Source organism: Oryzias latipes, chromosome 1, assembly GCF_053564925.1.
Source record: "Oryzias latipes strain Hd-rR chromosome 1, Olatipes_Hd-rR_3.1".
Lineage (NCBI taxonomy): Eukaryota > Metazoa > Chordata > Actinopteri > Beloniformes > Adrianichthyidae > Oryzias > Oryzias latipes.
In genome coordinates, this window is record NC_136237.1 from 11,530,206 (window position 1) to 11,557,974 (window position 27,769).

General features: G+C 40.9%; 2 protein-coding genes across 4 annotated transcripts in view; one reads left to right on the forward strand and one right to left on the reverse strand.

Annotated features, from left to right (window-relative positions):
- The window catches only part of mycbpap (mycbp associated protein), a 59,158-nt gene extending 56,884 nt beyond the window's left edge, over positions 1-2,274 (forward strand). For all 3 annotated transcript variants that reach the window (XR_013651514.1, XM_078937317.1, XM_078937361.1), the window contains one exon: positions 1,897-2,274. Coding sequence is in view for 2 of the 3 variants with exons in the window: in XM_078937361.1 (XP_078793487.1) it covers positions 1,897-2,121 (225 nt within the window). In the remaining variant the exon portion in view is untranslated. The remainder of the gene's footprint in view (positions 1-1,896) is intronic.
- A 3,696-nt stretch (positions 2,275-5,970) lies between these two features.
- Positions 5,971-27,390, reverse strand: dennd1c (DENN domain containing 1C). The gene is made up of 22 exons (XM_011478813.4): positions 27,157-27,390; positions 26,831-26,895; positions 20,590-20,633; positions 20,111-20,160; positions 17,501-17,620; positions 17,357-17,426; positions 15,781-15,861; positions 15,182-15,235; positions 14,990-15,100; positions 14,779-14,879; positions 14,662-14,707; positions 14,492-14,593; positions 10,602-10,727; positions 10,426-10,527; positions 9,097-9,187; positions 8,984-9,024; positions 8,852-8,896; positions 8,719-8,766; positions 8,535-8,642; positions 7,873-7,943; positions 7,065-7,266; positions 5,971-6,981 (listed from the first exon to the last, which is right to left on the reverse strand). Exons 1-22 carry the CDS (start codon positions 27,171-27,173, stop codon positions 6,292-6,294), a joined length of 2,385 nt encoding a protein of 794 aa, XP_011477115.1. The 5' UTR covers positions 27,174-27,390; the 3' UTR covers positions 5,971-6,291.
- Positions 27,391-27,769: the final 379 nt, after the last annotated feature.

The following is a 27,769-nucleotide window of genomic DNA, read 5'->3' on the forward strand; positions in this document are numbered from 1 at the left end:
ACCGGAACTCAAAGAGGAAAGTTAAAGACCCACTCCAATGAAAATTCTGTTTTTAACATTTTCTTTTAGCATTTTTCTCATGATGGAGGACAAGTATAGGACAGTCAGGATTAATTCTTAAGAATTTTTGAGTATTTATTTATTCAAATCGCTGTAAATCCGGGGCAGATAAAAGACATTCCCTTTGAAAAACCTTTGTAATTTCTATGTATAAACTGCAGTCGGTTGGCCACAAGCTCCCAGCTCTGCTCCAGTCCGATGCATCCACTTGCAGACAAATAGATCCATTAATGTCGTCGTTTTCCTCATCTAAGCTGGAATCTGGCTCAAAAACTGTACAACAGGATTTTTTTCCCTCTGTCTCTTAAGATTATGAACTTTTGTGTTTTTTTTGTTTGTTTTTTTTTTAAAAAGCTTTTCTAAACAACTTTTTTTTTGTACACAGCTTGCCTTATGTAGTTGAGTGATAGGTCCAAAACATTGTGTGTGGCAGATCACTAGCTCAAATAAATTTTACCTTCTAGAGGAGAAAAGGCTTTTATGTTTGAAATGTTTTCTAATAAAACAACATAAATATGGAGACACCTGAGAACAAAACATCCTGATGTTTCATCCAGTCCCAGCTCAACTCCACCCAGTGTTGAATCAAATGAACTGCACTCAAAAGTAATATTTTGTTTTTCCTCTATAAAAGAATCCTGTTTTTTAGTTTAACAATTTAGGATACAAAAATGACTATACACCTACAGTTGACAGAGAACGAGCCCAAAAATATGAAACATTTCGGTCACTTAAAATCACTTTATAGCCACTAGATGTCGCTGTGGAAAGGTATTTCAAGTATTCCACAAGATCGAGTTCTTTTTTAGAATAATTGTTCAAAATGTTTTGATCTTCTTCTTGGGTTCATTTCTGCAATCACTACTTAAAACAGCGATGGCATAAGACGATTCCACAGCAGTGTGCGACCAGACTGGTGACACAAAGGTGGCTTGGCATGGTTCCTCCACAGTCTGCTGATGCTCCTGTTTTTAATCATGAATGGTAAATTGTCCAATTGTTTTTATTATTGCACTACAATTCCCCCATTCCAGCCAACACCACACCAGAATGAAACTTTTCATGCAGGTAACCCACATCTTCAGCCCTGGTGTCCAACTCTCAAATGCCTGTTCCTTACAAATCTGGTTCCATATGAAAGCTGGATAAAGAAAGAAACATCAACCAAACTCAAATTTCAGTCAGTGATTGTCGTCCCTGGACAGCAACTTTATGGAGGAGACGCTTAAGCTACATTCACACCGCCTTCAGCAATGTGAATTCAAGTGGCCACTTCCAATAAAACATTTATGTAAACACGTCTTCAAAACTCATGTGTTCACGTGTAGCTACACAAGTTTTTATGACCTTTTTCATGCTTTACATACAAAAACGTACTGCCATTGAACCGAGCGTTGGAAGTCAAACCAGGTCAAACTTTGACCAATCAGGGACTTGGATTTGGTATGGATGGCGTCCCTTTTTAATTCACGGAGGTAGCAACTGTTTGAAAATTGATCATGGAGGAGAAATTCATAATTGCGGTTCATGCCTGGCCAAGTTTCTCATGTGCTGTGGAAAATAAAAAAACTTGAATCAAGATTTGTGATTTGCACCGCTTTAATATTTTACATGCAACCTCTTCCAACTATTTGTGACAAATATGCGCTAGTTAATGGTAGAAAAAAAAGAAGAAGCTCATCACATGTGAACATACGCGTGTGTTTAGCGTGTTCTTGAGCGTGCGTTGAATGCCCGGTGTGTCCCAACCTTCAGATTCACTGGTTTGTTTGCCCTCCACAGAGAACATGTTTTCTCTGAGCTTTCACAGCATCTGACTGCTCTCTCTGTCCTCAGTGTCAGCATGGCGTTGGCCCCGCTCACCTCACCGGCGTTCACATGTGCAGCAGCTTCCGTGCTCGCACTGACGTTGCTGCTGCTGCTGTGCATCATCCGGAAGAAAAGGAAAATGGAGGGAAAGTACCAGCCAAGTGCAGAGGAGAGGAAGCAGTCGCGGCCAGAGAGGCCGGGCCTGCCACTACCCAAAGCGGAACGGCTGATCTAAGGACTTCCTGTTACTGAAGGAGGGGCCACCAAGCTCCAACCTCTGAATGCTATAATGTGCAGTATTTAGATTCCGAAGCTGACAATCATCTGTGATGGAGTTACATGCATGCTAATGTCTGGTTTGTGAATGAAGAAATGTATAAATAATAAAAGTTCTTATATTTCTTATATTCCCCGAAGATTCTGTTTACAAAGCAGTTGAACACTTTAAAGTGGAGTTTGCAGTATGACTTGAAAATGTATAGACTCAAGACTTTTGATCAACAAACATGTTTTTTCTCATGACTGCTACCAATAATAAGTAGTCAAGTCAGTTGATAACCAATATTGGTGGCCAATTGTCATGTAGAGTAAAAATGAAAATATTGCTGACAAAAGGTTGAATAGCACAAACTCAAACCCTCAGCTTTAACGCTACAAGCATGTTTCATGCATGAGGAAAACAAATTATAAACAGATCACTGCATAGTGTTGCATCTTTCTTATGATGGACATATAAAGAATATTAACCCTTTTGCTATCCTATGGCATCAAGATGACCATTGACGTGTTCTCCCTACCATGACAAAGGTGGATAAAGGTGGAAAGATTACATATAATCCATGGACAATCTGTGAAGATCACAAATCATTGAAGAAAAAACTGCCTAGTGGGTCTAGATGACCCAACTCCCTTGTGCTGTCCTAGGGATTTTAACATTGGGAGTTAGGTCATCTAGACCCACTAGACAGTGCTCTGAACCTTTTTTCTTCAATGATTTGTGATCTTCACTGGTGTCCATGGATTACATGAAATCATTCCACCTTTGTCATGGTAGGGAGAACACGTCAATGTAGGGGGGGTCATCTAAGATAGCACAAGGGTTAAAGTGCCTAGGATAGCACAAGGGATAAGCCTAAAATTGCATGCCTGACTGATATGTTTTATTATTTAAATTCAAATCATTATGAATCACAAGCCGTAGAAAAAAGCTGTAGTTGTGATGTAGAAACTACAATCTGCAGGCTACAAACTCTCTGCTCTGCTCTATTCTGATGCATCCATTTGCAGACTAATAGATCCATGAACGTCTTAGTTTTCCTCGTCTGAGCTGGCATCTGGCTCAAAACTGTACGGCTGGATAGCTCCAATATTCTACACCATTTTCGTTGCACCCATAATGTTAGGCCGGAGTTGTGAGGGGCTGTAAGCCAACAGGAAGGGAGTGGCGGAGCTTACTTCACACCAACAGAGGTAAATTTCTAATGAACTACCGCTGCTCCGCAGAAACAGTCTTAGAAAATAACACATTTAAAAAAAGAATTCTGGCTAGGAATGGGATAATCATATTAAAAGATTACTGGGAACACGGATCAGAGTGGGACTTTACGTACAAAAGGTCAAAACCTCCTAACAACGCAAAAGATTTTTTGGTTTTCAGCTCAAACAAACAAATGTTTTTTCAGATCTTCCATTTAGATCTATTCATCTGCAAAAAGAGTTTGGAAAATGGAAAAGTGGAGCCACATGCTGACATGCTCGGTTGGTATTTGATTATGTCTAAAGTCTTGAATGTTAATCTGCCCCTCTCTATACAAAACTATCACAGACAGCTTCAGTGTACACTTACTCTAAAAACATGTCCTTTTCTCGATAACACAGACTGACTTTTACTGCCCTGCAGTTTTAAGTTTTGCTGTTCTGCCTCTTCTAATATTCTATCATCTTATTTTTCTCCCCAATAACAAAACAAGAGTAAACTAAGGTTTTTATTCTCAAACACAAACATGCTTCCATCATTACCGGGCGTTTTTTATATGTATTTTAAGCATCGTTGATTCACAGTGAGAGATGTACAAGTTAACAGATGCTGATCATGTTTCCAACACGATGTCGTTTTCTGCTCATAGTAAGTAGTAAAGTAGTTGTGAGATATAGAAGACTGGCAAATTGAATACAGTTTCTGGTGAGTTTTTAGTATGTTTGTCTTCCAACATGTGCTAAATTCTTTTCTTCTATGTGTGAGGGCCTCACATGTGACCTCCCTACTCGTAATCACGCCACTTTCACTTCTGTGTTGTGGCCTGTGTAACCAACCAGATAACCCCATGGGTGGGACAGTGGTGGAGGTATGGAGGGGTGTGGCCACATGAAAACCAAAATACCCACTTTTCAGATAGACTCCAGATCAGTTTACTGATTTATTAAAAAGGTTGATCCTGATGACATCTGTCTAATCAATGGGGGGGGGGGGGGGGGGGGGTCTAGAATTATTTTTTTAAATGAATATACTTGTGTTATATTTACTCTTGTGTATAGTACGTTGTGTTACCAAGTATTAAAGAGTGCTATACACTTTTCTCTTTTTTCTCCTACCCATGTTTTCTTAACTCCTCTCCGTTAATGTTCTTCATTTTCCTTTCCTCTCTTTTCCTCTTACGGAAAAAAATTAAAGTCAAATTATGTTTCAAATCAAAGTTAAGTTTCAAATATAATACGGGTATACCAAATATACACACAGTGTGTCCATGTGGTGCATAACACAACCCCAACTGTAACAATCGAATTAGTCCAAAACAAGAAACTCTCAGTTATTGTGTGTCTGCTCAGTTTCTGGACAGGACAACGGGAAAGAAAGAGAATCATTAAAAGAACTGCAAAACCAGACTATACATGTGTTTATTTTTGGTGTAAAAACAGATTTTTTTTAACTGTAAAGAAGGAAATTTAAGGAGATGACTTTCTTTTACAACCAGCCTTTAGGGCAGGGGTCGGGAACCTATGGCTCGCGAGCCATATATGGCTCTTTTGATGGTCACATGTGGCTCGCAGACAAATCTTTAATTATAGTTTTTTTTTTTTCATTAGACCAGTCCTTCTCGGGCGCGATGCGATGTCAGAGGCGCGCAGTAGTAGCAGTGCTTAGAGAGAGAAATCTGCGCCAGCGCTATCAGTTACTATTATCTATTATTTCACAGAGTTTGTACCAGCTGAAAACCTGTGAATTGCCGTGGCTAAAACTGCGCCCTCCCGTCTCTGAGAAAGAGCGCGCAGATGCGGGGACGGGATGTGTGAGGGAGAAAGCAGAGGGTGGGGCTGAGGTGTTGTGGGGACAGGCAGCAGGTGAATCGCGCAGGGATTGTAAAAACGTAAAACCCGTCACTCACTGTGGCGTGTGAGTGTGTGTTTGGCTCCCCGTCTGCATGTGAGCAGTCTTTGTCACATCTACAGAACATTCAGACCTACGATGACGTTTAAAGTCTCAACGCCTGAACGAAGCAGAAACTCACCACGTATCAACCAGACTAGTCTAGACCATCAGCCAAACTACCACGAGAAATACTCATCATTTATTAGCAACAGAATAACAATGTTATTAAAAAGAATCCACAGACCTATTGTACTTTAAAAATGTTGAAATTAAATCAAATGCACACATTCACTTGTATATTTAGTTTTAAACATATTGTCGCGGACTGAGTTGGATGGCTGTTGGGCCGCGTTAAAAGTTCTGGAGTTCATTGAACGCGTCAAGCAGAGATCTGATTGGCCCTCAGTTCTGTCGCTCAGCCTGTTGTTAGGTAGTTTGGACCAATGGGGTTCAGCTATGGGCCGAATAAGGGAAATGGGAGGGCTGCAGCGGGAGCAGGGGAATATAAAGTTGGGAGAAGCGCTCTCGTGTCGGCGGGAGAGATTCAGGAGTTGCTGAATTAATTGAAGGGCGTTTGTTGCGGTCTGCAGTAATCGGAATAAAGAACTTTAAAAGAGGTTAAGTCTCCGTGCCTCAGTGTGGGGAAGGGACACTACATTATTGTATGGCTCTTTCGAAATTACATTTCAAAATATGTGGCATTTATGGCTCTCTTGGCCAAAAAGGTTCCCGACCCCTGCTTTAGGGGCTTTTAAAGGAGATGCAACATTTGTTTACACCATAGATAGACTGTAAAAATGGACGAATAAAACTATGACGTCACCCGTAGAAAACGCCTTACCTCCAACTCTATGGAGCAACTACTGTCGCCATTGCCATAGATACGATGACTCAGAGCGACTGGGACCAATCACTGCTGAAAGGTTTCAACATGGCGGCGCCGGTGTCAGGAAGCAATGGTATTTGATATTTGGGAAACACGAGAAGGGAGGCGTTGAGCTGTCCGTTTCTTTTACAGTCAGTGGTTTCCATCCTTGGGAAGTGGGGTTCGTCCTTCAAACCTCAAACCTTTTCTTCAGCTCTGAGACACTAAGGGAGGGGCATGAGTCTTCCTCAGGTGGCTGGTGCTGCGTGTCTCCCGCACTCCGAGCCGCAGCCTCAGACAGGGTCGTGGTCATGGGCCTCAGCTGGAAGTTTGGCCTGGTGGAAGGCTGAGACTGGAAGCGAGCCACAGCAGACATGACTTTAGGGGGGGAGAAGGGGAGCTCCCCTCCCTCTGCTGCACTTTCTTCTTGCTGCTCTTCTGTAGGGGCGGGGGGCTGGGGGCTGACACACACGCCTCCTTCCTTCATCATCTCTTGGCTTTCTTCCTCTTCCCTCACATCTTCTCGTTTCTCGTCATCTCCATTGTCTGTCTGCTTCATGGCCTCCTCCACCTCTTCTCCCCCCTCACTTAAGCCTTCACCCCCCCACGCCTGGGCTGCTTCATTTCCTGGCTCCTTCTCTAAACCTGAGACATTTACCCCACCGTCCACCTCCTCCTCCTCCTCCTCTTCAGAGTTGATCATTTCCTTTATTCCTCTGTTTTCCTCCCCGTCTGCCCCCTCCATCTGCAAGCTAAAGTCTGGTTCTGGTTCTGGTTCTGGTTCTGGTTCAGAATCCTCTGTGGAGTCCAGGTTCCACCTATACAGGCTACCATTGACTGACATGGACAGACTCTGCTGGCTTGGGCTGTCAGGTGGGCGCTGACAAACACAGACAGGAGTCAGATTTTATTATTGGGAATGAGGGCGAGGAGGGGGTGGGGGTGAACTTTCCTACTACTAACCTTTGTGATGAAATCGTGGCTGTCCGGTCCGAACAGATCCAGACTGCGAGTGCCGTACAGCTGGCAGGGCTCATGAGAGCTGAGCGTGTCGAAGATCTCGCCCAGGAGGTCCAGCTCCTCCAGATCACAAAGCAGCATCTCCTGCTCCTCCTCCTTCTCATGGGGTTTCAAGTCCAACTCAGCCTTGAGATCTGGAACCCCTCTAAGGGCAGCAGAGACGGGGCAAATGACACACAAGCTTTCACTTATAGGTGCTTAAATCACAGAGTTATCCTGACAAAGAACCCAAAATAGCCTACTAGATAAATGAAATTTCCCCATTGTGGGATTAATAAAGTCATTTATCTATCTATCTATCTACTGTCTAACCCCGTGGTCCCCAAATCCAGGCCTCGAGGGCCAGTGTCCTACAAGTCTTCCCACTAACCTGCCATGGAAGCTCCTTACTGGCTAAACACACCTGATCCAGGTAATCAGCAGCATATAAGGGAGGGTTTCTGGAAAACCCGCAGGACACCGGCCCTGAAGGCCTGGATTTGGGGACCCCTGGTCTTACCCATGTGCTATCTTGTGGGGTCCAGATGACCCCACTCCCAACGTTAACGTGCCTCTGAGGCACGTTAACGTTGGGAGTGGGGTCATCTGGACCCCACAAGATAGCACAAAGGCTAAATACAGACAAAAAAGGGAATATCTGATTGAAATTAGGAAGAATCTCAGAAAAACTTGAGACAACAACTGAAGGGCTAATTGTTCGAATAGGTCTTTATTACATTCAAAGTAACGTTGGTGTTTTCTTTTAGCTCACCCGTCCCACTCATGTCCAGTCTCTTTTTTTTCCTCGTGTCTTTTCTTATGAGCAGGTCGCTGAGGTCTAGACTAATAAAGAGAAACACAACAGGAGACCATCATCAGCATATCATCGACTGAACTCCGTTCACTACAATTAAAGTCCCACTTTCGTTGTCATGCCTCTGGGTGGGATTCTATTAATGTATGTTAGCCATTACCCGGGGGAGTCGTGAGCTGCTGTCACAACTGTGAAACAATAACCCAAGAATGGGTTCAAGGAATACAAGACAGAACTATGTTAAGATAATGGAAAAAACATCAATTTCATTTAAAATTCTAGCGTCTAATTATTCTTTCTGGCATAAATTTGCATGAACTCCAGTTCCTCTGCATTAGAAATACTGAAAGGCCATACATGTCAGACTGATGATTCTAAAAAAATTGAATTGGTTCATTCCTTCTTGTTATCACTCCCATCTAAATGGCGTAAATGAAGACATGAACAGGAAAGTCTGATGGGGGAGGAGCCTGAACTGAGCTCAGAGTTCCTGTTGGTGAACCTGATTCAGAACGAAGCATTTTCAATCAGCATTCGCCCATAAACTGGCTAGAACTCATGAACAGGACAGCAACAATAGGTCAGAGCAGCACAGCTGTGGGATAGGAGTGAGTTCTTACCCTTCCAAAATGTTGCGTGATCGGTAGGCGGCTCTGTAGACAGTCAGATTGTCCCCGATGGTGAGAAACAGAGCTTCCTCTCTGAAGATCGGGGTTGTTGTGGTGTCTCTGCAGAGCACAAAATGGAGTGGGCAATGCAGAAAGCAGTGAACATATCAGCAGATATGAACATGCATGAGCGTACCTTGTGAACTAGCAGGTTCTTAACGCTAGACGTGGTAAGCCATTTGGTCTGCAGGAGACAATGATAAAGCCATGAAATACAAACAACAATCTGCTGTCTGAAACGTCCCACTGAGAGGCGGCTCAGCCCTTACGTTTGCTTTGGTCTTCATGTTGTGGATCAGAGTCCCCCCTCCTTTCTGTCAGAAAAAAAAACCCCAACTTATTTTGCTGGCCCTCACACTGAGGCAGGAAAGTGCTACTTCCGGTGTCCGAGATGTACTAACCTTTAGATTACCCACCAACTGTTGGCATGACTTTCCTCTTCCTGTAAAATAAAGACAAAGCTGTTGGTTGAGCTTCCACAGAAAAACGTTTGGAAGTGCCAAACCAAACGCACCTGTTGTGTTTTCATATTTTATTAACTCCTCCTCAAACAGATCGTCCGGGTGCCTCCCTTTGTTCAGATACTCCAAGCGACTGTCAATAAACTGAAACAAAACCACCAAGTACATATTGATGGGAATTAACCAATATTTTGCAGCAGGTGGGACGGTTTGGGTCATCACCAAATACACATTCTTCGAACTGGTGGGGACTCTGACTGACCTGTCACTGTTTGCACATACTGGACAATTATATACTACCATAAAGTTTGGCAGAACATCAGTGGGGAAAAAAGTGGATGCATGTTGAATGGTATGAGAGTTTAAATGTTGGGCAGGGTTGAGACATAAATACTTTGATTACAACTATGGGAGAGCAGACCTTAAGTAAGTCAGCCACCCATGTGCACACGCTTTTTTATGCAGGGTGGATAGCATTCAGGCAAGCAGCACACAGGGAAACATCCTGAGTTGCAGATTTCTTTTTTTCGGTTTGCTGGAACTACCAAGTTTAGCTCCATGATAGTGTTTTAAACAGCTTTTTGTTAGTATTTTATTCGTTTTCTGTAGTTTGTTTTTACATTTATTCTTCAACAGTTACATATTGTTTTATAATTACAAATTTCTTCACAAGCAAAATGTAAAAAGACCATTTTTGACTTTTAAAATATTCTACTAAATGTTTATGTAAGACGAAACATTTTTATATATAAAATTGTGCTTCTCCATTTTAAAAAAAATATGTAAATTATAACTATGGGATCAAATCACTACACCCTCCTGAAGTCTTAAATTCCTTTTAGCTGCAACATTGCTGGATATTCAAGGAGCGGCTAAAGGATCAGAAGGACCTTTTTGGTGGGACTTTTAGTTGTTTTAATATCTTTTTTTATCTTTTCAACCCTTGTGCTATCCTAGGCACTTTACCATTGGGAGTTGGGTCATCTAGACCCACTAAACAGTCGCTGAACTTTTTTCTTCAATGATTTGTGATCTTCACTGGTGTCCATGGATTACATGAAATCTTTCCACCTTTGTCATGGTAGGGAGAACACGTCAATGTAAGGGTGGGGTCATCTAAGATAGAACAAGGGTTATTCGCTTACAGCTGTTTTAGAGTACTATTTATAGAATGCACTTTTTTAAAACCTAAAATCTTTTCATTTATTTTTGCATAAGGCATTTTGAGCCAATGGAATCCTTAGCTGTGTCTCATGTATATAGATGTCCATCCATTTTCAGTTCTTGCTCACGGGGGAAAAATGGAAGTCTTAATCAACCAATGAAGAATGTGTTTGGAAGCCGGAGAGTCTGGACAAAACCAAGTAGATGGCTTTGCTCACCTGTTTGAAAAACTGTAGATGGATGGCATTCTGCAGGAATGGTTTTACACTGGCAGACTTGTGATTAAGAAAGAGCTCTTCACTGAAACATATCTCACCATCCTGCAGTGAAAGAGATACACAGAGTAAGCAAGTGTCACAGAGCAAGCGCGTTCATGCATGTTGAAGAAACACACCTGGTTTCTCTCCAGAGCATCCCTGTAACCTCCGAAAAGCAGTGCTTGAGCTTTGAGGAAGGCTTGAGAAACGCCACAGCCAGTGGACATCGCTCGACGCTTCAGACACACCTTTAGTCCAGCCACCTGCACATACGGTTTCAGGGGCATCAATCAGCTGCAGGAGGAACTTAAAGACACAATTTAAAAAAGATGGGGAGGGGGCTAAATCCACTTCAGGGATTCTATTAAATTGAGAAGTGTACGTTTGATGTACATAACTCGGGTCTCAAATACTACCTATTGTTTGTTAACTCTGTATTTAAGCATGAATCCTGCACGGGTGCATTAATCCTACTCCAGGTCACCTACCCTATTTCTGTATCCCTTGTGCTATCTTAGGCACTTTAACATTGGGAATTGGGTCATCTAGACCCACTAAACAGTGCGCTGAACCTTTTTTCCTTCAATGATTTGTGATCTTCACTGGTGTCCATGGATTACATGAAATCTTTCCACATTTATCCACCTTTGTCATGGTAGCGAGAAGACGTCAATGTAAGGGTGGGGTCATCTAAGATAGCACAAGGGTTAAATTGACTCTGCTTGTAAGTATTAACACTGTAAATGAACACTGACCCTGGACAAAGGCAACAACAAAATATCCGAGTATTGAGTCTGTACTCAAGCATTGACCCTAAATATGAGCATTCAAACTGCATCTGAGTATGGATTCTCCACCTAAACATATATTTAGCATTTTTAAAGGACTCCATGAGAGGTGTGAATGGAGCAATTAACATTATAAAACACTTATATTACACTTGCATGATTTTGGCCCTTAAAACATTGACGCTGCAGCTTAACATCAACTTTACATCCACACATTGACACTGTACCACAGCAACAAACTTCCTATAAGAATTGGCTTTGCACCTAAACATTGACCCTGTATTTAAGCCTCAATCCAGTGCCTCAGTAGAGTCCATGCACCTGAAAAATCAACCTTACACCTGGGGTTTGGCCCTCATCCTGAACATTGACCCTGCATCTGGTCAAACCTACACCCCAACATCCATCCTTCCAACTGAGTATTACTGAGTAGTACCTTGTATGTTAACATCAATGCTGCACTTGAGCATCAGTCCTGCTCCTGTGCATCAACTCTGCATCTAAGGATCTTCGCTGCATCTGAGCATTGACCCTGTAAACCAGCTTTAACTTTGTCCCCAAGAATATACCCATGCTTCATGTACATACACTGACCTTCCACCCAAGAGATGACTTGGAACCCAAGCACTGACCTTGTAACCAAACATTAGCCTTTCATCTGAGTACTACTGTAACACCAAAACGCTGAACCTGCAGGAGAGCTTTGAACATTATTGAGCACTGACCCCATGGCCAATCTTTTACCTTGCACCATTGACCTTGTCCTAGCATCAATTTATTTATCCTTTATTTTACCAGGAAGTCCCTTGAGATAAAATTTCTTTTTCCAGAGAGAGCTGGGTAAGAGGCATTGGCACACACACAAAAACAAAAAACCATAAAAACTTGAAAATAAAACAAATTTAAAATCAGCTCAAGAATAACAAATACACTCTTCGGTCACACACTCAGAAAGCTTTGTTTTAAAGCAACTTAGGAAGATGGGTTCTCGCAGTTGCAGAGATCAGACCGCTATTCCATGAGAGAGAAGCAGCAGAGGAAAAGGCAGTTTTCCCAAGCTCTGTGTGGATCCTGGGAAGAAAGTGGAGAAGCCGGTGTGAGGAGCGGGAGTTGTATCCACTGTTAGCAGGAGACAGGAGACGGCATAAGCATGATGGTAGTTTTCCAAGAATGGCCTTGTAGATGAAAGATAGCCTGTGTCTTTGTCCTCTGAGTTTGAGTGAAGGACATGAAGGCAGAGAGTACAGTTCACAGTGATGGGTCCTGAAGGCAGAATTGGTGATGAAGCGTAGGCGGTGGAGAGGGAGGTGGTCTGAACAAGTCTTTTTCTTACAGTAGTCTTCATACAGGGTTTGTTCCTGTTAATAAAAGCCCAGCAGAGCCTTCGCTTTTTTTCAGAAGATGTTCAATGTGAGATGTAAAAGACAGTTGGACATCTCTCCATACACCCAGGTATTTATAAGAAGAGACTTATTCAATCCTCCCAGAATTGTGAACAGGCTCTGGTGAAGGTCATAAATTTGGTCTGTTTTGCATTAAGGACCAGCTTCAGCGGATGCAGAGAAAACTGAAACTGTTGGAAAGCACACGGAGCTCATTTAGAGCACGAATAATGGAAGAGGCAGTTGTGTAGATGATAGTATCGTCTGCATATACACGGAACTTAACATATGGCAATTGACTACCCAAGTCGTTTATTAAAACAATGAAAAGCATAGGGGCTAAAGTCAACTCTTGCGAAACTCCTCAGCTGATGTTCAATTGAGGGTCAATTTCTTGCAGGGCCTTTTTCATTTCTGCACAGGAGATGGGTTTTATGCAGAAATCAGCTGCAGATGTTACATAATAAGATGCAGTAAAAGCATTTGAATGAAAGGATGCAAGCTGAGATAAGTTGAAAAAAGATAAACTATTTATTATTTATTGAATTGCTTTGTAATTTTCTCTTTCTGCTGTGTTACAGCAGAGTCAAATTCAGGCAGCATTTCTTTCTCTGAGAGCTGATATCCAAGGATTATTCCTCCCGGATATCCTATTTTTTTCACAGGGGCATGCTTGTGGAAAATTGACAGGAAGATCTTTTGAAAGTATTCCCAAGCACATTCAACATCTTGAATTAAGTTGGTGCGACATATATCACTGTTGTAAAGATCTTGGAAAAATGCCTAGGGCTTAAATTGCTTAAAATGTATTTTCATTATGTAATGAGGTTTGGATTTAGGTTGTTTTTCATCTCTCACAACGGCGAAAGCACAGTGATCCCTTACATCATTGCAAAAAACAGCTGTGGAACTGATCTCATAAGGCTTATTAGTAAGTGCTAGATTCAATAAAGTGCAAATATATTTGGCCACTGGAGCTCAATGTTTGAGAATTCATAGAGGAAAACAGAGGATTAAAATTCAATGCCTTAGGAAAAGAGAGTTACCATCATTCTTGGCTGATGAAAAAGTTAAAATTCCATGTTAAAACTGCTAAGGCAGCTGGAATATTATAGACTCAAATAAAGAAGGAACTGTGCCAGCAGCCATGTTGTTTACTACACTTAAGAATTGATCCTGCACCTGAGAATTGACCCTGCATGTGAGCATAAACCCAAACATCAACCCTGCACGCTAAAATTGACCCTCCACTCAAGCGTTGACCCTGCTCCTGAGAGTTGTTCCCACACTTGAGCACTGACATCACACCAAAGCTTTGACACTGAATACAAGCAATGGTCCTCCAACTAATTGTTTCCTTCCCTTGAGGATCAACCCAGCACCTGAGAACAGACCCTGCACTGAAACACCACCCCTGAACAGACATGCTAACCGTCCTCTGAATATCTTCACTTCACTCGATTAACAATGCACCCCAACAATGACACTACTCCTTAATATTGACCCTGCATATGAGCAACAACCCTGCACTTAAGCATTGACCCTGTACCTGGGCATTGAACTTGCACCTCAGCATTGACCTTGGACTTGAGTTATTATCTTCTACAATATTGACCTAGGGCCAGAGCAACAACCCTTCACCCTGACACAAACCCTACACTGAGGAATTGACCTTGCACCTGAGATTATATCCTACAAACTAGCATCGACCCCATACCTGTGCATCAAACATTATACTTAAGCATCAATCTGCACACAAGCATTGACTCTCCTCATAAGAATGACATGGGGACTAAGCAACAACCATGCTTATTTCAGTGTTGAACACAGTAATAAGCAATCAAAACATTTGTTTACCACATTAGCAGGAATCCTTTTCAGATCATCAAAAGGGCTCTCAACAGTGTTTGAGTCCACATCCAAAATCACCACATCCTCCAGCCCAGAGCTCCTTAGTCCCTGCATGATAAGCACAGACAGTGAGGGATGTGTGTCACTTACTCAGATTGCTGCTGCTGTTTCCTCACCTCAAAAAGACTGCTGTGAACCCCAATCAGATAAGGCATTGGAGCACTGCAAGAGGACGGACAAGGTGAGTTCAAAAGCAGGGACAAGCTGGGCAGCCGGACACACAGACTTCTCACCAGCAGTAGTCCAGAAGGTGTGGGGGAAGCACGGGGATGAATATGTGCTGCCAGTACATGGGGTACAGCAGTGCACTAAGTGCATGCATGCAAGCCGTCAACTGTACACAAACAGAGAATCTTTTAGTATTTTGATGCTTGTGTCTGAGACGAATTTTCATCAGTCTCTATCAAAGCCAAACATGATATCCACACAGCACAGAGTTCTCACTGTGCTCAGCTTGCGGGCGCACAGAAGGATGCGTCTCTCGAACAGCATGCTGGCATAGACCTGGAGGAGGTTCCCCACATTCACTGCCACAATCAACTCTGTCAGGTTCCTCTGGCAACCCCAAATGACATGAAGTCTCAGTTTGAGTGGACAGAAACCATAAAAGACTTGTGCTCAGATCACAGGACTCACATTTTCAGGGATAGAGGGCAGACTTCGAGGGTCTGGAGCAACAAAAAAAGGGACCTGATTAAAATAAATGAGATTGATTAGCTTTACCATGTGAATGTACACACAAAAAGACAAAGACACACACACAAGCACCAGCATAGTTGCTAGCAGCTTTAATTTAAAAGTGCACGCTCGAAAATAAAATAAAATGAATAAATAAAAGTGCAGGCTATCGTATTAGATACAGCCTGCTTCCTCAAATGCTTTAATCGTTAATCACGGTCGCTGTTCATCTTTTTTTTCCATTCTTCATGCTGCAGCAAAGAAACAGAAGGGCAAAACCTTGTAAAGTAATCCGAATTCCTTTATCCAAAATCTTCATTTGAATAAAACAGATGATTAAAGCTTGCCACACAGCGTTTTGATCTCAGGCATTCATGTAAGGTCAGCCTTCATTAAAGCATGGCTGGAGCCTCAGAGCAGGCTTCTGCAACAATTAATCTACTTGCTCTGGACTCCACTTGGACTTCTGTGAAACTCAACACCACTGTCAGTTATGTTTTGAACACACAGAAAGTCCACTAGCTGACCCATTTACAAATGACTGATGGCAGACTTACAATCTGCAGGGCAATAGATCCAACTGTGTTTGGAACAGGCTGATCGTAGATTAATGCCAGGAGCGTGTTCATCTCGTTGGTCTGTTGAAAAAGGAAATAAGAGTCTAGTTAGTGAAGTTAACATTTAGCCCAGAAACAAGCCCTAGCTGAGGCTTCCTGTAGTGCCAGGACCCAATCTGACAGCAGTTCCACACACATGTGAGTAAAACGGCTCTCACCAGTGCACAAACCATTAAACATGGACTCATGGTGCCTGCCAGTAGCTACAAGTTAAGTTAAAGTCCCATAAGTTGTCATGCACGGTGTGAAATTTGTTCTCTGCATGTGACCCATCATCTGGGGGAGAGGTGAACTGCAGGCACAGCTGCGCTTCAAAACAATTTGATGGTTTAACCCCCAATCCAACCCCTTAATGCTGAGTGTACAGCAGGGACGGCCCCATTTTTAGAGACTTTGGTATGACTCGGACTGGATTTGAACTCACGACCTTGACGTTCAAGCACACTTGAACTCGGAAATGAAAAAAACAACAACATATCAATCCTTTAAAATGCTTTTTCATTTGGAAAATCCTCAAGCAAAGTGTCTCTGAGGATGGGAGGCAGTTCACATCCAAACAGCAGCTCTGGGAGGCTATTCTGAAATCCTGCAATGAAATTCAAGCAGAAACTCCAAAACCTCACAGGTTCACAGGTGGGTGTAAGAATTATGAAGCTGCCAAAACATAAAAGGTCCTATGTTAAAATGTAACTTGACCTATTAAGATGTTTATGATTGGAAGAGCTTTTGATTTAAGTAAATATGATGTCCTAATGCAGCAAATGACCTTTACAGTTCTTCAGAATCCATTAACCCTTGTGCTATCTTAGATGACCCCACCCTTACATTGACGTGTTCTCCCTACCATGACAAAGATGGATAAAGGTGGAAAGATTTCATGTAATCCATGGACACCAGTGAAGATCACAAATCATTGAAGAAAAAAGGTTCAGCGCACTGTCTAGTGGGTCTAGATGACCCCACTCCTAATGTTAAAGTATCTAGGATAGCACAAGGGTTAAATGTAGTGGAACTCTGTTGTGTGTAATAATGTGGAACAGTGCATCTTAAGATTTTTATCTTTGAAAGAAATACCTTTAGGAGCTTTGTTCAATAACATTTAATATGTACTCTAATGGTTAGTGACTTGAAAATTATGCTGACTGTGATTTACATTAAGTATTTAGAAAAATCTATAATAATTTGGAACACCCTGTAATGATTACTATTAGGCTTTGCATTCACATCGTTATATGGGCTGGAAAGTTCAGGAATTGAGAAACAACGAAAAGAACAACCAACAACACATTCCTAAAGCTGGTCAGGTGACATTATTGTGTGTCTCTTAGCTGTGTTTGTGTGTGACTTCATATCAGAGATTGTGAACTACACTCTGACAGTTGTGGTCTCGTGTTATTGCATTACATGCCTTCAAGATTTTTACGAGCTTCAGAAATTATGTGCAAGTCCAGCCAGTCTCATTCTGGCTCCAAGCTGTTGTTTTGGAAAGTCAGGTGAAGGTGTAGCAGTGACTCACCTGTCGGTTTGAGAGGTAATCAGCCAAGCTGTTCAGAAGTTTGTAAAACACCTCAAACCACGGCAGATAACTGGAAAAAGGTGTGAACATTTTTTGGGCGAAATGTACTGGAAATACACAATAACACAAATACGACAACCACACCTGAGTATGCAGAGGCAGGTGTGGTTGTTGTTGGTAAGGCGGCAGAAGCCAAAGCGCTGGCATCCCTCAAGATCGGTGAGGACAAAGGTAAAGTGCTGCACAGCACCTCCGTCCCTGAATCTGAGCAGACCAAAGGAAAAATGTACACCTGAGTTAGGGAATTTGTGGAGTAAGTGTTATTTCCAAAGACCACTGTCTAAGGTTTGATTCACCAAGCTACAGTGCCCCCCCCCCTTCCTTAGGTGGTTTTAAATAAAAGTTCTGTCCCGATTCACACCAATAGGGCCTACAGCTTAGCCCTCTGTCTCTCACTACAATGGCCGCATGATCTCCCAAAGAAATCATAATGGACTGCTGTTCGAAATCCCTAAAGCATGTGTTAAACTCAAGGCCCGCGGGCCAAATGTGGCCCGCAAGGTCATTTTATGTGGCCCGCAAGAGCATAAAAATGTTTAATTTCTTATAATAAAAAATAAAAATGGTGTGTATTTATTCATATCTAGGGGGAATTGGACTAGAAATATCAGAGTGGGCAACTATACATTAGGACTTAAACACTGTCAATATAACCTAACCTGACAGAATCAAATTTAAAAGGATTTATGCTAGAGGAAGACGCAAACATGTTTTCTATGCAACTGTAATTGTCACTTTAACCCTTGTGCTATCTTAGATGACCCCACCCTTACATTGACGTGTTCTCCCTACCATGACAAAGGTGGATAAAGGTGGAAAGATTTCATGTAATCCATGGACACCAGTGAAGATCACAAATCATTGAAGAAAAAAGGTTCAGAGCACTGTCTAGTGGGTCTAGATGACCCATCTCCCAATGTTAAAGTGCCTAGGATAGCACAAGGGTTACAAAGTTATGATATGTAAATATTGAGTTATTTAACATTAAAGAGTAGTTATGTTTGTTTTTCATTACATTTAATTACATTTATAAGTTATATCTGGCCCTTTAAGGACAGCCACTATGCTGATGTGGCCCCTCGGTGAAAATGAGTTTGACACCCCTGCTCTAAAGGATTGCCACTTCATCTGTATCCACCATCCACTGACTAAGGTGCAGGCTGGAGCTGGAGCGACTTTTGCACGGAAGTTATCAGCAGCATGTGGGCTGTTTTTGAGTTTGTCTGTGGAGCTGCCTAAAAATCCAAAACAACATCTTAGGAATGGTCATTCTTTCCTCTTTAGGTTGCCATAGTAACTGCTGCTGGGACAAAAGACTTCCTAAGCCCTCTATTCCACATCTCAAGGAAAGGAGAGTGCATTTTTGTGGGTCTCCTTTGAGCACTTGTTTACTGCCTGCGCACCCTAAGCAGGGTTATTAAGGAGCCAGTACCCAGCTTGCTAACAACTAGACTAAGGGCATTAATCCACAACATCACCGTGACTTACACCATCTTTACAAATAATCATTTCTATGTTTAACTTTGACTTCCGCTTTTTTTAACACTTTGTTTAAAAAAACACCTTTTAAATGCCCCCTGCCTCGTCTGGAGCAACTTGGTAAATTCCCCTGCAGGTCTTTATAACCGCATGATTCAGTGGTCTCGTCTTCGCACATTATCATAATTAAAGTACCACTGAATAAAAATATAAAAAAAGGACCTTAACAAATCTTTGCAGGAATATTAACTACACCTTTATAAAAGCTAGCCCAAAAATAAGAAAGGTCAGTATTTCCTTAAAGTCCCACTCCGATCATCTTTGATCTATTGTGAAAGTGTTCCCAGTGGTAATTTAATATGATTATGCTGTTTTTAGGGGGAGGGGGTTCCTGGACATAGTTTGTGCAGAGCAACAGGAGTTCATTAGAAATTTGCCTCTGACTGTTGATGTGGAGTGAGCCCGCCCCCCTTCCCATCATCCCTTGGTGTACACATGCTTCCGCTAGCTTACAGCCCCTCATAATGTTTATGCAGTAACAAAAATGGCGACCAACGTCTGAACTATCCAGCTGTGCAGCTATAAGTCAGATTCCAGCTCAGACGAGGAAAATAAACATCTGTGTGGATCAATTGTCCACAAGTGGATCCATGAGAATGGAGCAGAGCAGGAACCTGGGGGCCCGCAGATTGTAGCTTTTACATCACAACTACACGCTTTTTTTCAACGGCTTGTGATTTACAATGATTTGAATTATAAAAAAATGTTCACTCAGAAATGCAATTTAAGGCTCAATATTCTTAATATATTCCCTCCGTCATCATAAAATGCCACAAGAACTTGCTAAAAACATTGAAAACACAATTTTCATCAGAGTGGGCTTTTAAGAAACAAGATAACAACAGCAAACTAAAGTGTGACAGAATGACTGGCATATCTGAATGTCTTCTTTAGACAAAACACTTGAAAAAAAAAAGGCTAGGCATTCTGGAGGATTCTGGGATATTTATTGAGGACTTTCAATAGCTACTGATCACTCAACCCCCTCTGGAAAAAGGATTGACATAGTCTTCCGCCTCCATGTGGATGTGCAAAACTGAGGCAAAGGGCTAAACTGTGAGGCCAAGGGCTGAATTTTAACAGGACCTAGATGTTCATGTTGTTAACTGAAGTTATTTAGAAACAAAAGTAACGTGTCTGAGTGCACATTCCTACCTTTGTATGTCATATGGGAAGCAGAACCTGGGGAGGGTTTGGCTGGAATCCTGGATAACAGATGGTTAATTTGCACAAGTGAAAAGGACTGAGAAGATGACCATTATCTGCAGTCTTCCTTAAAAAGGGTCAAATGACTACTGTGATACATCTACCTGACAACACAAGAACTTAGAAATACAAAGAAATCAAATCCTAGTTCTTCAACTGAGGATGTCACATCAAGGACTCTAGGAAGATCATCATAAAACACATGACACTAAAACACGCCCCCAAACAGCCGGTTTCCATGTCAACAGAAGTACAGACTGAAAAATAACATTTTTTTTTTTTACTGAGAGCTTGAAAAAAGTAAAGGTTAAATAAAAAACAACAAAGAAAAGACACAAACATGAGGACAGCATGAACAAATAGAGGTAAGAACAACAAAAAGAGTCACTGAAACATTCATCTAACAGGGATTCGGTGTAAAATTTTACCTCGTCCTTGAAATCATTTGGAAACTGGAACAGCACTTCAGGATCTGAAACACCAAAATCAGAATAGGAATCAGCTTTTGTGGCCTCGGTGTCTTGTGCTCTCGTGTAAACCAGCAAGGTATAAAAAAGTGTAAAGGGGTAAGACAAAAAAAGGATAAATAATAAAAAAGAAAGTAATATAAGGTAGATATAGGAATAAATAAACATAACTAAATTAAAAAAATGACTAAGTAAAAATACAGCAGTTGTTCCAGTGTGACAGTTTCTGTGGTTTTGTTCCGTTCTTGAGTGGTCAGGAGTCAGGAGTTCATTAGAGTGACAGCTCGGGGGTAGAAGCCGTCTTTGTGGCGAGTGGTTTTGGTGCATTTTGTCCTAAAGCGCCGCTTTAGGCCGCTTTAGATTCATGAGAATCTGATATGATAAGATAATTATTACAAGACCAGAGCAAGCAAGAGAAACCAGGTGATAATATCTGTTTGTAAAACAAATGTCTCTATTCATAAAGAAAAAAACACGAAATAACAAATTTGAATCCTTTTCATGTCCAGTACAACCTGAAACACTGCAAATTTTTCCTCAGTAGAGACATTTAGATTTAAAGAAGTGAAGTTATTATTCTGCCATTTATTGCGCGAGCCAAACTAGGCCCTTTCACTGAAGCAGAACAGTCTTCTTCTTCCTAAAAAACATACTTCCATGTGCATAGAATGGTGCTCTGTTGCATAAATTCAAAGTTTTGAGCACACAAACAGCTAACGGGAGTATCACATTTAAACAGGCAACCAATGCTCTGTGCTACAGTTCTAATAAAAAAAAAAACAACCTTACAGTTTAGAACAATTTTCTATGCGAAAACACAAGAAGATAGACAGCTAAAGCTTTGTAAAAAAGAATAAATGATAAAAAGAGGATTAAACACATTAATTATCAATAAAATCACAAGAAAACCATTAGTTAACAAAATATTTTCTCATTATATATATTATCTTTACACCACATGGTCTAGTCTTTCTGAACATTTATCAATCAAGCTTTAATTCTGTTACAAAACAAAAGTTACCTCGTCTGAGTAATATATATGAAAAGTGACTTACGATGTCTTCGTTTGCTTTTGACAATGAAAATTACAATAATTTGTTTCTTTTAACCTCATTGTTGTTATTAAAATAGACAACGATGTCTTTAATTTTCTAAATAATACGTACAGCAGGAACCTACATCCAAAAAAACAACAGCCCACACACAAAAAAATGAAATACATCAGCTGGTATATACCATCACACAGTGATAATTAATGACATATTTACTAACAACATCTTAATCAGAATAATATTTGGTATAGCTACATCCTGCTAGTAACTCCAACAACGCCTACTCTACCTGCCTGGTTTGGACTCCACAACCTCTGTTTGTTGTTTCTCTACAGTGGAGTTTTGCTCCACTTAATATATAAACACATTTTAAATGGCAGTGTTCATTTATTACGTGTTACTTTTTTGAGAAACAACAGAAATTGGTCCTGCAACAGGCTGTCGACCTGTAAAGGGACTGCTGTCTACTCCTGTCAGTCACCCAGCAGTAGCAGGGATAGGCTCCGGCAGCCCTGTGACCCGGAAAGGGAACCAGCGGGTTAAGGAAATGGATGGATAGTTGGAACAGGAATGCACCAAAGAGACAAAGATGGACAACACTGCTTAACTAATGGCAAAGCAAAGCAGGACAATGTCTTCTGATGAAGACGACCAAGAGGACCAGATGACGTTCCGGGACTCGATGCATTCCTTGGGATCTCTACTCTTTGCACCTAAAGCTTAAACCAGCAACCATGGCCAGGTTACCCTTACTTGTGACCCAAAAGTAAAATCTATTATTTTAATTACAGAAAAGAGAAGTTAGAACAACCAATAAAAAAGGCAGTAAAGAACACACCAATTCCCAGATTTAGCTGATCTAAAAATGTCTTTCATTATGTCAAAAGCCTGACTGGAAATTCTGCCAAAATGTTTTCAGTTCTCATTTTGGTCTGTTGTAGAAGATGATAATAATAGGAGAAAATATTATTTAAAATATCTACAACTCAGAGACAGACATAAATGGTTCATGGTGTTCATGGTTCATATGTTCATAGTGTTAAGTTGTGGAACTCAGTGAACATAACGTTTAAAAAACGCACAAACAGTTACATTAAAAAAATGTATAACGATAAAACACTGAATAAACATACCATCATGATGGAAAGCAATTTGGGTAACTTGAGCTGTAAACTGGTCACCTGGATTAGTTTGGCAAGGGAATATGATTTTAAAAAGAATTACTATTTATTATTCTTTGCCTCTGTCATCTTGTGCTGATGTAGAAGGAGCACATATAATAACAGAATTTTCTTCTGCCAGTCTTCTGTTGTTCATAGCTAGTTTTATTTTGAAATATATTATGTCCATAGTTAAGATGTGATAAGCAATGAACAATAAATAAATAGCTGCTGATTCTTGTCTTTCTTTTTCAGGAACCAGAGGTGTAGGACCCCAAAAATCAGGAGACTGGGCTTGTGGCAAAAACCTTTTTTTTAAATAAAAAAACTGCGTGACAAACTGACGAACAATGTCAGCCAATAAAACTCTGACAACAGCATGACCTGACAATAAAGTATCTAAATCTAAATCCGCCCGGTAAAGCTGAAGAGAGAAAATGTTCAAGCACATTATTACTACGGGCTTGCTGCAGGCAGCAGGTCTTAGTAAACATTATACACACAAGGGAAGTAAAGGTGAAATAAGTGGGACACAATCCCCCCAAATCTTGTGTACTGTGTTAAAATCTATCCTTAGCCAGTCCAAGCCTCTCCTTTAACAGACTCTGCACAGGAGAAAGCAGGTCCTAAAGATAAATAGGAATTTTTCTGTTTTTGTAAGGGAGATAAGGAATTTTTGAAAATGTGCTTCTATGCACAGGTTTAAAAGTGCACGTTTATTGGGCAGAGAATACAAACAAAAGGATCAATAATAGTGTGTGTCTTATGGCTCTGCAACAGACTGATGAGCTGTCCATGGTGTACCCTACCTTTAACCAGCAGTAGCCAGGACCCGAACAGGGTTATAGTTATAGAAAAAGTACAAGAAATACCAGGAAATAGATGGTTGTGTGTCCTATGAATTCTGAATTAAGGCTGACTGAACAGGTTTAATGACACGACTTTTCTGTTTTCTGTCTTTATTTAATGATAAGTTCATTATTTTCTCAGCATCTGACTGCAGATATTTAAAAACATAGGTTTTTACAGATTTACATATTTTCATGGGCAGTGAAAGCGAAATCAGAAACATTTGGTTGTTTGTTCTTCAAAGAGAAAGCTGTTTTTTGTATCATATCACAGGCTTGTAAAACTGCTTTTTTTCAATTGTGAAATAAAGCTAAGATCAGAAATATAGTATCTAAAAGTGATGCTGAAAAACGTATCTATGACGTCTGGGCTGGATTACTGTAACTCTTTGTTAGCAGCTTGTCCTAAGAGTTCCTTAAGAAGTCTCCAGCTGGTTCAGAATAGGGGTGTGTATTGGCAAGAGTCTGGCGATACGATACATATCCCGATATGCGTACCACAATACGATATGTATCGCGATATTGTACCGGAACACATTTTTTTTAAATTATGACTTTTTTTTTCTTTTAAATTATGACTTAGAAATAACTCTACCTAAATATCAGTACATCTTTTATTGTAATAACAATGTAAAAATTCAGTTTATTAAATGATCACAATGTTAATTTAACAAATGCAACTGTATCTCATATACCTCATAGTCCCTTACCACCCAAACAGAACACTTCACTCACAAAATGCAGGACTGCTTGTGGTTCCTAGAATTTGTAAAAGCACAGTAGGAGGTAGAGCCTTTAGCCACCAAGCTCCTGTTTTATGGAATAAACTCCCAGCTCATGGAAGAGAGGCCGACACAGTTTCTACATACAAAGTTAGACTGAAATCATTCCTCTTTGGACAGGCTCATTGTCAAACTAGCTAGTAATCAGAGAATATTTAACTTAGTATTAACATGTTTGAATTAAAGTTAATAACAATAATAATTAGTTTCTAGTAGGCTGCTCCAGATCCTGCCTGCATCTTAGCTCATCTATGACCTGACCCTTGCACCACACAAATATTTTCAAGGGGCTTCCAGATCCCGCCTGCACCACAGTCTAAACACGACCGTACCAAAAGACAACGGACAACACTCCCCTCTACCCCCCACCTTTTTATTAAGCTTAGCCCTGTTCTGAACCCTAAGCTTAACCCTAACCGGAAGCTGGGGAACGTAGGGTGCACTGGGGTTCTGTCCTCTACTCTCATCTGCTTCTGGCTTGTCTCGCGCCCCCAGCCGTCCCCCCATCTATCTGGATAAAGCTAATCTGCTGGAATATTTATACATGTAATTGTAGAGTTAGATAAGTTAATTCTTCTCTAAGAGTTCTGGTACATCACCTGTCCGTCCTGGGAGAGGATCCCTCCTTTATGTGGGAAACCCTGAGATTTCTTCTTTTTTTTTTGGAGTTTTTTTGTTATCGAGAAGGAGGATCTAAGGGCAGGGATGCCCAGTTTAGCTTAGTCTGATTAATTTAGTTTAGCCATTACCTACTGAATTGTATGACTTCATGTTCTTTATGATTTCATGTTTATTATACAATTATGTCTGTATGAAGCCCATTGAGACGACTTTTGTTGTAATATTGGACTACATAAAAAAGATTGTCTTGAATGGAATCTTTTTGGGGCTGCAAAGAGTGGTTAGCGCTCTTGCCTTACAGCAAGAAGGCCCCTGGTTCAAGTCCCAGCTGGGGGACCTGAAACAGAACCCTAATGGGGGACCTTTCCGTATGGAGTTTCCGTGTTCTCCCCGTGCATGCGTGGGTTTTCTCCGGGGACTCCGGCTTCCTCCCACCGTCCAAAAACATGCTTCATGCTCTAAATTGTCCCTAGATGTGAGTGCGCATGGCTGTGTGATTGTGGACCTGCGACTGACTGGCGACCTTTCCAGGATGACCCCTGCCTTGGCCCACAAGAGGGCGAGATAGGCTCCGGCAGCCCCGTGACCCCAAAAGGGATAAAACATCTTAGAAGATAGATGGATGAATTGAATTTAGTCTTAAAACCCTTTTGGATTGAATCTTTTTTCAGGTAAATTTTATGTCATATTCTTAGGCCTAAAGGTGACAATAACAGATTTAAAAGGAGAATCCAGTCAAAATCTCTGCTTTAATGCTCTCAATCAACATCACAAGCAAAACACAGGAAAAAAAAGTACACATTTTGGCATTCATCAGCTTTTTTCCGAAAGGAAAAATAAACATTTCTTTTTCTGGTAACTAGTTACATTTTTATCATGGTAAATAATGTACTAAATCGGTTACTTTGTGATTAAGGCGTAGCTATGTCTAATTACCTTTTTAAAATAACATTTCCATTACTGTTGGTCATGGACTGAAGATAATGAATTGCTGCTATAGCAACAGAAATCTCTCAGCTGCTATTTTTTAACCAAAACTACTGCTGTAGAGAGTTTGGTGTTCGTGTCCTGCTGGTATCGGTTGTGTTGAAGATAAAGGCAGCCTTTGAAGGAAATTCTGTGCAGTCAACTTGATACGTGATACCACTGAACATGGTCTTCATCATGTCTGTGTCTCGTGACCAGTACATAATTGCCAGCTTGCAATTCGACAGTTATGTCTTGTCATATCGTAATAATTTAACTAATTAAATTAATTCTTAACCAAGTACAAAAGTTTCAAATGTTTTAAGGTCTTGCAGGTACTTAAATATTTGCTAAATGTCGGCATTGTGAGTTGCGTATTTTTTCGGAGTGTAAGTCACGATCTTTTGCATAGTTTGGCCGACTTATCACATTGTAAGTCAGGTGCGACTTGCACAGACATGGACCCTGAACTGGCAGCTGCCTCACTAAGCTACATCCATCCAAACAGTTTTTAGCACCATGTATCAGTATTTTCAAGTGCTTTGACACTTTTTAGGATTTAAGAGCATCTGTTTCATACATTTTATCAAACTGTCGAATTAGGTTGGATGATCTTTAAGACGCTTTATGCGCTTGCATCTGTTGCTGTAACTTGACCTCATCATCACCAACTCGAAGTTAAAATCATTATGAGTCGAACCTGACAAGAACTTGGAGAAAGCTCTGTTGCTGTTTCACTGAGACACTTTACACACTTTATAAAGAGCGCTCACCTTTGTCTCTGGTCACAGGACATAACGCTTCAAAGAACCAGATGAAGTTTCTCTCCGGGTTTTTTCTGACGAGAAAGTACAAGTCCCATTTTATGCAGAAAAAGCTTGTGACACAGACACTTATAACATGTGCTGCCAAACACACTGCTAAGTGTATAAAACATTCAAGTTTGTTGAAAGTTTTACGTAGGAGTGTGTGCATTATATTTTCATGCTGACATCAGTGCTGCTGCAGAAAACTTCCTGTGCAACTGCGAGAGGAAGTTATAAAAACCACAACTACAAAGCTATCAGGCAGAAAGAAAAAGTCAAAACTTTCCACCTACTTCAGTCTGGAGCCCATCCTGCTGGACTCTGACTGCTACCATGGGTCGATCAGGAGCACAGGTGTTGGGGGCAATCAGCAGATGATCATGATCCAAACCAAACCAAGGCAGGTAGCAGGTGGCAGCTGCAGTCAGCACTGCAATGAGAAGGCACTTCCTGATTCATCTCAGTTATGAAACAACTTCCTCGACCCCCCACAGGCAATTCTCTTCATTGCTGTGGGTGTAGTTTGCGCCAATGGTTCTGATCACGAGATTCCGACCTGATGTGTGGTCCTCGTCTTCTGGAAGACCTTTTGTGAACCCACTGAAATGCTTTTCTGTAAAAATCTTGAAAATGTTTTTGGCTCTGAGAAGGTATATAACATTATAGTTATGATTTATAAATATTTTCAAAATAATTACAATTGATTAGATCAGATAGACAGTGTAGTTACTCAAAATCATAAATAAACTTTTGTGCAGCATAAAGTACAAACACGTCATATACACATACACTGACCAAAAATATAAACGCAACACTTTTGTTATTTGTTATTTTTTATGGTATGAACTCAAAGATGTGAAGCATTTTCCACATACACAAAATAACCAGTTCTCTGAAATATTGTTC

Bases quoted from the DNA above. Each gene is read 5' to 3' on its own strand.
- dennd1c (XM_011478813.4), bottom strand. The intron at 20,634-26,830 runs GTGAGCGCTCTT...TTGGTGTTTCAG, and splicing joins TCCTGTGACCAGAGACAAAG to ATCCTGAAGTGCTGTTCCAG. The intron at 6,982-7,064 runs GTTAGTAGTAGG...TGTGTTTGTCAG, and splicing joins GCCACGATTTCATCACAAAG to CGCCCACCTGACAGCCCAAG.